Source organism: Salmo trutta, chromosome 26 (genome assembly GCF_901001165.1).
Source record: "Salmo trutta chromosome 26, fSalTru1.1, whole genome shotgun sequence".
Taxonomy (NCBI): Eukaryota; Metazoa; Chordata; class Actinopteri; order Salmoniformes; family Salmonidae; genus Salmo; species Salmo trutta.
The window spans coordinates 32,917,699-32,931,425 of NC_042982.1; the positions used below are offsets into that span (position 1 = coordinate 32,917,699).

Sequence of the window (13,727 nt, forward strand, 5' to 3'; positions counted from 1 at the left end):
ATAAAACGGTCAACCGAATCATTTCTAGTCATCTCTCCTCCTTCCAGGCTTTTTCTTCTTTGGACTTTATATGGCGATTGGCAACTAACTTTTATAATAAGATGTATTACCACAACCAACCTCAATTCATCTTTCAATCACCCACGTGGGTATAACCAATGAGGAGATGGCACGTGGGTATATGCATCTAAAAGCCAATGAGGAGATGGGAGAGGCAGGACTTGCATCGCGTTCTGCACCACAAATAAAAGCAACTTCTATTTTAGCGCCTGGCAACTGAGACGCTCGATGGTGCGCGCGAGCAGTGTCGGTGCAATGATTGAATAACGTGTACATTCACTTTGCAAAACTCGCGCACATGACTGACCGGTGTGGTCAGCATGTAACACCATGCCCAAACAGGACGTGTCACGTGCACAAGCTTTGCAAAATAAATGTACACATACATGTTATTCAATCATTGCACCCACACTGCTCACGCACGTTTCCGTGCACCAAAATAAAAGTTGCTTCTATTTGTGACACAGAATGTTCTGCCTCTCCCATCTTCTCATTGGTTTTTAGGAACATATACCCACATGGATGAATGAAAGATGAACTGAGGTCAATTGTGGTAATGCACCTTATTATGAAAGTTAGTTGCCAATCACCGTCCAAAGAAGAAAAAGAAGCCTGGGAAGAGATGCCTAGAAACGATTCGGTTGACCGTTTTATGTGTGGATTAATTGTTGAAGTAGGGGACGCTTTGCATTTCAGGTAAAATTACTCAATGTTTATATCCCAAGACAAATTAGCTAGCAACTGCAAGCAAGCTAGCTAAATTGCCATAAATGTTTAATGCTTTTCGACTTGTCCACAAATTAATATAATTGGTTCAGTTTGATTTGATATTTCAACCTGCATGTCGTGATCGTGTTTGGCGTTGCGGGACAAAATCAATTTGCGCACATCCGGTTTGGGCATGGTGTAAGTCTGAGGCAGCAAAGAGGTGTACTTTTCTGTAGAGCAAGCAAGAGGTTGTGGCTCACTCACTGTTGGAACAATTTATAGAATACTTTAGCTGCCTGTGTCAGATCTATTTAAACCACTTAAAACCAGTCTGCTAACGTTCTTCACTAACATACAAAGAAGAACATTGAGGTGGAAGCTCAAGGCTTTAAAGACACTACATCATGGACTCTTATTTCACAGGGTCCAATCTTTTTCTTTCAGCAACTGATGCTTAATGCTCAGACCAGATGCAATGCAAAGAGTTGACAAAGATGCCATGCAAAGTGGTGGAACCAGGAGTGTCAGTCAGCAAGCGTTGAATCTCAAGTATAAGTCTCTCATAATGTTATGCTAATAACTACTGGATTATTACTATTATACTAGTATTATTCCTAAGAAATGTCATATTGGTAGTTCATTTAATGAGTGTCTCTTATACCTTCAATAGATTAATAGCAAAGTCTTTAAACGGTGGTTGGACAGCACAATATTGTATGGGCTGCTCTAGTCCACTGGTTCTCAACTATTTTTGCTTACTGTACCACCAACTGAATTTTGCTCTGCCTGGAGTAACCCTGAAGCACCCCCTCATGTTCATTTTACCACTAGACCTATGGTCTCATGAATCTTCTCAAGTACCCCTTGTGGACAGGCCTAGTACCCCTTGTTGGGAACCACTGCTTTAGTCTCACACCAACAAAAGAGAGGCTACTGTACGAGAGGGAATAAAAAGCACGGCTGAATCTGTTTCCACCAAAACGTTGAAATGATAGTTGTTCCCTTTAATTCCGACCCCTAAATCACAGCGTCATCATTCCCAGAGAGGCTAGTAGCTACCTAGCTGTTGCGAAGGCATCCTCCACCGGGCATCTGGGCAGCAGTGATACAGACAGTCCTGTCACTGTGTGGCGGTTAGCCCTGGCCAGGAAAGGGCGAGATGGGTAGGCTTGCAGTTGGTCTACTGACACGATAATATAAGGAAACATCAACAATGTTATTGATTCATCTTCACAACGCTATTGACACGTTGTCATTTGGCTTGCTCGTAGTAGACACCAGCAAGCTCCGTGATATTACAGACATTGTAGCCAACTAAGCTAATAGCAGTTTAGGCCTATCGCATAATATATTACAACGTATCTAAACAGAACGTGCAATTCGCCGGTTTTGCAGTAAAAGTTGTGGGCTAAAATATGCCGTCAATGTAAGAAACGGGGTAAATCAGTGCTATTGTTGTTTGAACGAACAGACCAATAGAAACGTAGCCAGCTATCAAATCTGTAGCAGTGTTATTATAGATACAATGTAACAGCGACAGCAGTGTTATCAATTTAACGTGGCTCTATGAATGATGTTAATGCTAGTTACGTTGTAGTCTAGTCATAAGCAGTGTGGGGTTCTGAATGATCCTACCAAACTGTCTCGCGGTTCAGAGTCAGGGAAACTTGCTACTTCGGTCGAAAGCTGTCAAAACCCAGACGTTCCTGTCGAGACGTTCTGTTGTTCTTTTTGGATGGATGTTGAAATGACCGGAACACTTCCATTGAGTTTATGAATTCATAGCTGTCCTCTTTGGTTACAATTTCATTACCAGGTTGAAATTCTCCGGATTAGAAGGCGTAGAATAGCATATTTTCCTTAGCCGACGAGATGTGGTAAACGTCACACCAGCTACAATTGTCAACCCGGGAGAGGGGAGTCTTAAAGGAAACGTGTCCATTTATTTACGATTCCTCTTGCAGTTGTGAAGTTATTTCGCTTCGTGCCTGATGTAGCCCCAATTAGAGTTGGGTTGACAGTCATCAACTCTTCACCCCTGGCTAGCTGGATCCCTTGCAGGGATGCAGTCCCTTTACAAATCTGATGGCATGTGAGCTGAACTAATGCCCTTGTACAGTGTAGTACAATAGTGCAGCTATTTTTACACAAATGACCAGCCTGGTCTCATAGACTTGATGTAACATAGTAAATGTAAATCCGGGATACTCAGTGCCATATAGACCCTTTCTATGTTTGCAAACATTGCCGCACAAGGGCGATGTGTGCAAGTTGGTGGCAGAGCAAGTGTTTTTATGGAACACCAGCAAAATAAAGCCTCTATTTACATGTTGCTTATGAGTGCATTTCACACTACTTTTGGTTTATAATTTGATTTTAAGGCTTGTATAAATGTGTTTCTTAATATGTTTGTCATCGCAAATCAACTGCATTATACTTTTTTTAAAAACACTTAAACTTCAACCAGTAAAATGGCTCTTTGGCTAGCTTTTGCTACAGTCTATATCAATGTGTGTTAGTATTCTAGCTAACAACTGTTGCATCCAAAATAGTTATTTTGCAAAGATCACAACCAAATATAATCTTAGTGACTATTCAAGCAAGAATCAAAACATCATTGTAAGAGTATGAGAACCCCAAAAAGTTGTTTTGTTTGGAAGCAATAAAAATGTAAATCTAGGCTATGATGAATGGGCGCAGATGGCAATGGCTTTCTTACTGCCGTCAAGAGTCACGCGCATCTGTCAGTGTGTCACGTATGGCAAAAGGGTCGATACTAAATGGGGGATTCAGATTTACATACAGAATAATATGAAATTATCTGAGACCAGGTTGTAGCCCAGCCAGCAACAGGTCACACACACAATCTACTGTATGTACCAGACCAGTGTTTCCTCTGTACTCATTTCGCTGTGGGGGTGCGCCACGGCAAAATCATTGCCACTACGCAACCAAAACAATATGGAACATGAAAAAACATTTCTGCTGAGGTGCACTGAAGATGCTAGAACATTCTACACCTACTTTTCCTCTGCAAACAAAACAAGTAATTAATAGAAAAATCAAACAACCCCATGGTATAATAGTTTATCTATTTACCTAGTCGGCTTGTTGTTGTGTTCTATGCTAGATAAATATTCCTCTCTTGGCACATTCATGTTATAAGTGCCACAGGGAGGGAAACATGCATTCTGACAAGCAGTCAATGCACAACAATTCTTGCAATTGCAAAAACAGCAGTTTTAATGGCTTTTGTTAAAAAGTGGGAAATCCCAGCTTTCTATTCCTGCTTTATTTATCAACTCCTAAATATGAGCGAACTGAGCCTTTTTAAACCCAGAGTTTTTAGCAGAAGAATGGCTAAGCACGAGGGGAGAGTGGGGCTAAATATAACACCGGTCAATCGTAGGGTGACTTGGGTTACAATGCCTCTCTACCTTGGAGGAAGCAGTGGTGGGCCCCCACTCAAGATCAGGTGGGGGCTCCCCAACGGAGCCGGTGTCTGGAAGCCAGGGCCAAGTGGAGGGCACGTTGCTGGAGATGAATTGGGCTCCTCATCAGGAGCAGGTGGGGGCTTGTCGTTAGCTTCTGGCGAAGCCCCCCTAACTGAAACAGGGATGACTCTTAGTCTAAAGCCAGGTGGTGGCCCCTGGGCTGCAGCTGGTAGGAGAGATACTGGGACGAGCTGAGGATCCCTGGGCTGCGGCTGGTGGCAACCAGGGAGATGCTGGCTGATGATCTGCATCAACGGCGGTCTGTGGGCCTGTGGCTGCAACACGATGGTTCTCTGTTGCAGAATCTGGTGACAGGGCCAGGTTGTACCTTTAGGTACTGCCGGGCTGCCCGGGTAGCAGGCAGCGGGTCTAAGATGATGGAAACAGGCTGGGCCCTCACGGATGGAGAACGCTGCTCCTCATGCCTGGCAGACAGTGAGTCTGACTTGACAGGGATAGGCTGAGCTCCTATAGCAAGAACAGACAGGAGGCTGGAGCACGGAGTAGGCTCGGCCCCATAGTCAGTGGCATACAGGAACCTGAGGGAAGAATGGGTTAGCTTTGTAGGGATCAGCAGTAACCCTGGGGAAGGTGGCTGACTGGGCCCCATCTTCAGTAGCTGGTCTGGGCTCCAGGACAGGGTAGGCAGAGCCCCTGTGGCTGGAGCAGCTAAAGAGTCCACCTCGTTGATTAACTTCGGCTCTGTAGCAGGAGCGGGTGGCAACTCTGGAACAGTGGCTGGCTGCAGACTACTGTTGACTGATGGGTCCTTTGTGGTGGCAGACTGAAACACCTCGTCAGGAACAGGCTGGATACCCATGCTGAGGGCGAACTGAGAACCAATGGCAGGGACAGGTAGACACACCCTGGCACCATCAAGGGGCTGATACTCCACACTGGGAGTGTCTAGGAGCTGACAGGTAGGTATTTCTCTTAGCTGGACCACTGGTGGAAGAGTAGCCTCCTGACAGGTGGAGTGAGCACCGGGACTGAGGGAACTCATAGCTGCTGGAGGAGGCTCTTGGTAGCCGCACTATAGGCTTGGAGTCACTCTGATGACATGGCAGTAGTGACTCATCACATGCTGGAGGGCACGTTGGGGGGGGGGTCAGGCCACTCACTGTTGTCATACTGTCTATCACAAGTCGTATCCTCTTTGTTGGTTGATGGCTTTGTATGCTCAACCAGCTCTAACGCAGGCCGTGGTGGTGTCAGCTGAACTTTATCTGCTGGAAGGATACCTCGGCATGAGGGCTCTGTAGGGGCTGGCTTAGTGGGAGAGACTAGCTATAGACTGGGATGTGAGCTGCGGCAGCACGGAGAGGAGAGTCTCGGCGAGCTGTACCATCTCTTCTTGTTTCTCACGTAGCTGAGTGGGCCTGACCTGCATGCTCGCTGGGACTGACGCAGCTGGCCTCTCTTGCTCAATGTACTTTCTCGCTAGCTCGTGCTCTGTAGGTGGCTTCCTGTGTTCCCAGGGACTGTTGTAGACCAAGGACAGACCTCTATGTTGCTCCTTACTCTGCTTACTGTGGCTCATCCTTCTGCTCTCGTGGGTCAGATGAGGGTTTAGGATGGCCCTGTACTCTCTGAAGGTCTCAACTCATCTGGAGCTGTGTTTCATCTGGCCTGGCTGGAGAGGAAGGGACTGGGTGGAGTGAGGGGTGTCATCTTGGCAGCTCCCTCCATGCGAGGCTGAAGGTCATCTTCTTGTCCATGTACATACTGTCCTGTGCTGGTATAACTTGGATAAGGTGAGGCTTGGTGCCTTGGATGATCAGACCAGGTCCAGGCTTCACCTGTAACTCGCTGCATCTTGATCCTGGAGTAAACACCTTTATCCGGCTCGAACAGAACACAATGTTAGTGAGGACTTGATGGACTGTATATTCTTTAGGTTAGGTCTTACTTTATGTGTTCGCTCCCGTGTTCTGATAAAAGGGCACAGATGACAGACAGAGCCATACTACAGTATGACAGTATGTAGTATGGATGGGCTAGGGCACTTAGTGGTCTGGCAACTTGCTTCAACCAGTGTGTGTCTGTGTGGTCTGCAAGTAAAGAGATAAATAAAATAAACAATAGTAAATGACAGAATACGATCTCCAATTCACATCTCTCATAAACAACATGACTATGATGACTTAATGCTATACAGGACCATACAGTGCAATACAACTTGAATGTGACTGCACTAATTTGAGATGAATGGGGTGCCGCCGCACGTGTACGACAAAGCATAGCACTATCATATTCAGTACAGGGCTACAACTGCACAATGAACTTGAATTCCTAGAAACAGTGAAATACAATATAATACCCATATAATGATGTACCATACACGTATACAATTACAGGGTATATAAACAACGCACTGGGGGACATTATTCTTTACAAATACAGGCTTAAATGTACGAAAAGATATGCCAACCAGCTCACAATAGCCAAGTAGCTCGCAGTATAAACTACTAATTAGCATAAGCATAAATCTGACATTATCGTCGCAGAGTGCATCTTCAGACATAAACCGCTGAAAGATATGAAATATGTACTTACATATCAACAAGGACGCACAATGAAACCTAACTGGTGGGAAACCACAAGGATGGCTGGAACTTTCTCTCACTTAACTTCTCTCGAGCTGATCTTGTTCTCTGAGCTGGAGATCACCCAGCATGCTCTGCTCCACTTCGCCGGTGGGCGGAGCTACAGCTCTGCTATGAGGAACTAACGTTACTGATATGATTAACCAATTGGATATGACAAAATTGGGGAGAAGAAAGGGGGGGACATATAATAAATGAACCAGTGGTGTAAAGTAGTTAAGTAAAAAACTTCAAAGTACTACTTAAGTTGTTTTTTTGGGTATCTGTACTTTACTATTTATATTTTTTACAACTTTTACTTCACTACATTCTTAAAGAAAATGATGCACTTTTTACTCCATACATTTTCCCTGACACCAAAAAGTACTCATTACATTTTGAATGCTTGGCAGGACAGGAAAATGGTCTAATTCACACACTTATCAAGAGAACATCCCTGGTCATCCCAACTGCCTTTGATCTGGCAGACTCACTAAACACATGCTTCGTTTGTAAATTATGTCTGAGTGTTGGAGTGTGCCCCTGGCTATCAGTAAATGAAAGAAAAAAAATGGTGCCATCTGGTTTGCTTAATTTGAAATTACTTATACTTTTACTTTTGATACTTAAGTATATTTTAGCAATTACATTTACTTTTGATACTTAAGTACATTTAAAACCAAATACTTTTACACTTTCACTCAAGTAGGATTTTACTGGGTAACTTTCACTTGAGTCATTTTCTATTAAGGTATCTTTACTTTTATTTAAGTGTGACAATTGGGTACTTTTTCCACCACTGTGATTAACTACAAATACTTCATAGCCTTTTGTATACCATCAGGTGCATAATCATGACACTGTAAAATACTGCTACAAGTTTTTCTATGATTGACACTGTCACAAGGGTGTTGTGCATATGATTCAGTGTCCTAGTGAGGGGAGAGAACAGCACTTTCACCAAGAGGCCTACAGTACTATGACCTGACCTATCCAAGTGGTTGGGTTATATAGAGAGGTCTACAGTACTATGACCTGACCTATCCAAGTGGTTGGGTTATATAGAGAGGTCTACAGTACTATGACCTGACCTATCCAAGTGGTTGGGTTCTATAGAGAGGCATACAGTACTATGACCTGACCTATCCAAGTGGTTGGGTTCTATAGAGAGGCATACAGTACTATGACCTGACCTATCCAAGTGGTTGGGTTCTATAGAGAGGTCTACAGTACTATGACCTGACCTATCCAAGTGGTTGGGTTATATAGAGAGGTCTACAGTACTATGACCTGACCTATCCAAGTGGTTGGTTTCTATAGAGAGGTCTACAGTACTGTATGACGTGACCTATCCAAGCGGTTGGTTTCTATAGATTGCATTGTGTCCATGACTTTATGGGGTAGATCATCATTCTTATGAGGTTTTGACACTGCCAGTGTGCCTGTAACTATACTGAACAAAAATATAAATGCAAAATGCAACAATTTCAATGATTTTACTGCGTTACAGTTCATATAAGGAAATCAGTCAATTGAATACAGGCCCTTAACTATGGATTTCACATGACTTGTCAGGGGCGCAGCCATTTTTATTTGTTATTTATTTTACCTTTATTTAACTAGGCAAGTCAGTTAAGAACAAATTCTTATTTACAATGACGGCCTACCACGGCCAAACCCTAACGATGCTGGGCCAATTGTGCGCCGCCCTATGGGTGGGCCAGGGAGGGCATAGGCCCACCCACTGGGAGCTGGGCCCAGCAAATCAGTATTAGTTTTTCCCCACAAAAGGGCTTTATTACAGACAGAAATACTCCTGTTTCATCAGCTGTCCAGGTGGCTGGTCTCAGATGATCCCGCAGGTGAAGAAGCTGGATATGCAGGTCCTGGGCTGGTGTGGTTGTGAGGCTGGTTGGACGTACTGCCAAATTCTCTAAAATGACATTGGAGGCAGCTTATGGTAGAGAACTGAACCTGCAATTCTCTGGCAATAGCTCTGGTGGACATTCCTGCAGTCAGCATGCCAATTGAGACATCTGTGGCATTGTGTGACAAAACTGCACATTTTAGAGTGGCCTTTCATTGTCCCTAGCACAAGGTGCACCTGTGTAATGATAATGCTGTTTAATCAGATTCTTGAAACGCCACACCTGTCAGGTGGTTGGATTATCTTGGCAAAGGCAAAATTCTCACTAATAGGGATGTGAACAAATTTTTGCATAAAATTTAAGAGAAATACGCTTTTTGTGCATATGGAACATTTCTGGGATCTTTTATTTCAGCTAATTTAAAAATCGGAGCAACACTTTACATGTTGCATTTATATTTTTGTTCAGTGTAAGTTATATGAAGAGCGTAGCATATGGGTGACCTATATGGTTTTAAACTGGAGGTTGAGATAAATAAATAAAGATAAATCCACTAGTGAACACTGACTGTACTCCTTAATATGCTAGGCACTTTTCTTCTTCACTATAAACAAATTAAGAAATAGCACTCAGTCATTATGTGTTTAACATTTGGCCAAATATTACATTTAGCCAAAAGTGTATTATCCAAATGTAACTAAATCTGCTGAATACAGAATCAATCTGCTTTATTGTTATAGTTAGGATTCATTGAACGCTCAATACGTCACCATGCATTAATTATATATCATTTGATTCAGAAATTAACTGAGGATTGCTTTACAGTACTTCCAAGTTGAAAGGCTGAATTAGCTATTGTCACCTCCACTGTGGCAGGCAAATTGGTAGGAAAATATGATCTTATATGTAACGGCTGTCGTACAGAGGGGACCAAAGCGCAGCGTGTTTAGTGCTCATGATGATAATTTATTAACTCAAAAACACTAAAAATAAAATAACAAACGGAAAACGATCAGATCACAGTTCTGTCAGGTACAGAGACTAAACAGAAAATAACTGCCCACAAACACAGGTGAAAAAAAAAACCCTACTTAAGTATGATCTCCAATTAGAGACAACGAGGACCAGCTGCCTCCAATTGGAGATCATCCCAAAAAACAACATAGAAATAGAAACCTAGAACTTAAACATAGAAATACAAAACATAGAAAAACACAAAACACCCCCTGTCACGCCCTGACCTACTCTACCATAGAAAATAACATCTTACTATGGTCAGGACGTGACATTATAATTTATCTCAAAAGGCAGTTCAATGACTAGTGCTCCAAATGTAAATTCTGCATCTATGTATTTTGTCCGTATACTGTGTTCATTGTCTGTCTGTGTATTCTGTTTATTGTGGCAGCACCATTCCACCGAGTCAAATTCCTGAACATGCAAATGTATTTAGCAAATAAAGGTGATTCTGATCTATACTCTCTCTTGTCTTTGAAATCCGGTCCTCTAAAAATAATCTAACTTTCAAAAGCTATGAATCAGTTTTCTGCCACATCTAAGATGTAATGTCCCTTTAGAGTAGAGCTCTTCTCAAAATTGCATTTGCTCTATGCATGTCGGTTCAACTGGCATGCAAAATCAAATCAGTTTTCAGCTGAGCTGACTAAGACAGGAGGCCTAAACACTTGCTACAGGCCAGACACATTGTGAAGATATAACTAGAAGAGGCAGACTATTCTAGCCAGAGACAGTTAATGACAGTGTAATAAATAACACATTTTCTGTAACAATAAACAGAAGATTTTCACAAAACGTTTTGAGGTGCTCCCTCCTAATGTGAAGGCTTTTCACTACAGCAGTATCTGGACAAGTCACTCTGTGCTCCTTGTGTATGTCAGTGCCTGTGCATGTCACCTTCATGAACTGTTATTCAAACAGCTTTTCCCATTTCTTGTCTGCCCAAATCGAGAGATATGAATCAGAGACTAAAATGATCTATTAGCATTAGCAACATTACCAAATGGCTTTAATATGTTCATCTACGGGGAGTTAATCTTGTAAACAGTTCTTAATTGAATTATGGTTGAAACATGCTGTTTCAGAGGTTATCAAGTTTAGATTTTGTAGTGGAAAAACTTGCAGGCCAATTAAATTTGGCCTTTAAAGTCAGCCATTATACTTGTTTAGCAAACTTAGCTGAGGTCAATGACCAACAAAGCAACACAGTGTTGACAGATGTGATTCCCCCTAATTTGTAACAGCACTGAACCTAAAAACTCCATTTACATTTAAATACACTCCCTCAGGGTAGTCCTCCATCACAACAAGAAACAATTATCCACAAGTTCATTTAAAACCAAACGGAGTGAAGAAAACCTATCAGTTTTATATCCAATACTTGTTTGCTTCTTCCAACTGGAAATTAATTGGTTGTGAAAGAGAGATAGAGAAATGCTCTCAGATAGACATTGAGAGGGTGTGTTAGAGAGGCTGAGTAACACTGAGTGCTACAGAGAGAGAGAAAGACAGAGGAGGACAGAGTAAGAAGGATACTGTTGTGCCCTTTTGACAACACCATGCCTGACCAAAACCTTACTATGGTGTTTGGATATTTTCTTTTCACATTGACTTTTCTAGAATGGTTCGGTTCCTCAGCAGTGCTCTTCATAGTGCATGTGGGAGCCAGAGAGAGAGAGAGAGAGAGAGAGAGAGAGAGAGAGAGAGAGAGAGAGAGAGAGAGAGAGAGAGAGAGAGAGAGAAACAATGACTCCTATGACCATGGTAACATCTGTTTGGGGTCACTAGCTGCACCCCTATTGGGATACACTTTAAATTAGGCTAGACCATCTCTACACTACTTTACCTGATCCTATCTGTTGGAGACAAATCCCAACTTTGTAATTAACTTCCTTGAACCGAGGCTGAAGAAACAGCCTTTTCCTAATTTCATACTTATGTCTTTTAAGCGCTCTTTGTGCAAGGCCAGAAAAACGATATAATTTCATCCTCCCGGGTTCTCTCGCTCTAACTGTCATTTATTGCATCCCAAGAGCCAGACAAATTGGAGAATTTTGGGGGGGATCTTTAGTGACCCCAGACAAATTCAGCGACCTATCATGTTAGTACTTGGAATTACTTTCTATGATGATAATGAAATTGTCATTTTCAGCCTATTGCAAGTTTAATTATAGCCTATTTCCCATGAATTAAAAGTGAAATGTAATTGGACAGGTGGCTGGTGGCTGGTTCCACTTGCAGCTGGATGGTCTCATCTAGCCGGAGAATGCCCATGCACCCCTGAAATGGAACTCCAGGGTTTAATAATAATGAAGCTTCTCATTTTTGTCCTTCTTTATTTTAATTAATCTAGCTACTCCCCTCCTGTGTGATTTACACATGCCACTGGGAGAAAGTGTTTTGCTTTTCCCAAACTTCCTCTCTGTTTGTGTCTGAAGCAAAGTGAGTTTACTCTAAGACCACACAAGTTGAGGCTGAAGTAAGTTCAACAAGTGGGCACACAACTTGAATGCTAGAGCCAAGGTAAACGTGGTCCACAAGGGTTCGAAACTTGGGTATCCTGTTTGCTACAAGATTATGTTATCCCTCTGAGCTAAACCACATACAGAACTCCATGACAGTCTGAGCCAATCCCTTTGAAGTCTGACTCAATGTAAACCCACACGAGTGCAAAGCACCAAACAAAGTAGGTTGTGTGTGTTGGGGGAGCGCTCGGGGTGGCACTCTCAGAAATATCTATTCATTTCTACTTCAAAGCAAATTAAACCTTGACAGAGGTTTACCTTCAAGGGACTGCAGGGACTATCGGTGGGAGTTAATAATATGAAAAAATACATTATTTGATCAATTAGGATTAAGACACAATTTCACAAGCAGCTATTCATTTCCTGAAACAGGAAAGGGCCTTCCCCAAACTGTTGCCACAAAGTTGGAAACACAGAATCGTCTAGAATGTCATTATATGCTGTAGCGTTAAGATTTCCCTTCACTGGAACTAAGCAGCCTAGCCCAAACCATGAAAAACAGCCCTAGACCATTATTCCTCCTCCACCAAACTTTACAGTTGGCACTATGCATCTAGGCAGGTAGCGTTCTCTTGGCATCCGCCAAATCCTAGACGTTTCCAGTTCACAGTAACAGCACTTACAGTTGACCGGGAAGCTCTAGCAGGGCACAAATTTGACGAACTGACTTGTTAGAAAGGTGGCATCCTATGGCGGTGACACTTTGAAAGTCACTGAGCTTTTCAGCAAGGCCATTCTACTGCCAATGTTTGTCTATGGAGACTGCATGGCTATGTGCTCGGTTTTATACACCTGTCAGCAACGGGTGTGGCTGAAATAGCCAAATCCACAAATTTAAAAGGGTGTTCACATACTTTTGTATATATAGTGTAAATATATCACAAGTATGTGATGTATTGTTGTCTCTACCTTCTTGCCCTTTTTTCTGTGGCCAATAATGTTTGTACCATGTTTTGTGCTGCTACCATGCTGTGTTGTCGCCTTGCTATGTTGTTGTCTTTGGTCTCTCTTTATGTAGTGTTGTCTCTCTTGTCGTGATGTGTGTTTTGTCCTATATTTATATTTTTTATCCCAGGTCCCGTAGGAGGCCTTTTGCCTTTTGGTAGACCTTCATTGTAAATAAGAATTTGTTCTTTAACCTTTATTTAACTAGGCAAGTCAGTTAAGAACACATTCGTATTTACAATGACGGCCTACCAGGGAACAGTGGTTTAACTGCCTTGTTCAGGGGCAGAATGACAGATTTTTACCTTGTCAGCTTGGGGACGCAACCTTACGTTAACTAGCCCAACGCTCTAACCACCTGCTTTACGTTGCCAAGGTAAGTTGCTAGCTAGCATTAAACATATCTTATAAAAACTGTGTGTGTATGTGTGTGTGTGCCTACTACTGTATGTGTGGGAGCATGTTTTTGGTTACTGCTAGGATGCATTGTCATCCTGTATATATTTCATTTGAATGTGTGAATGG

General features: G+C 42.5%; 1 protein-coding gene across 7 annotated transcripts in view; it reads right to left on the minus strand.

Moving 5' to 3' along the window:
* Positions 1-6,918, minus strand: part of slc36a4 (solute carrier family 36 member 4) — a 237,139-nt gene extending 230,221 nt beyond the window's left edge. For 3 of the 7 annotated variants that reach the window (XM_029715723.1, XM_029715729.1, XM_029715728.1), the window contains exons 1-3: positions 6,819-6,918; positions 2,404-6,313; positions 1,828-1,948 (exon numbers count right to left, since the gene is read on the minus strand). In XM_029715723.1, the coding sequence (XP_029571583.1) occupies positions 1,828-1,846 (19 nt within the window). In that variant the 5' untranslated portion in view covers positions 1,847-1,948; positions 2,404-6,313; positions 6,819-6,918. Of the gene's footprint in view, positions 1-1,827; positions 1,952-2,403; positions 6,314-6,818 lie in introns of all 7 variants that reach the window. The other 4 variants (XM_029715726.1, XM_029715725.1, XM_029715724.1 and 1 more) reach the window with 4 other exon arrangements.
* Between the last annotated feature and the right edge of the window lie 6,809 nt (positions 6,919-13,727).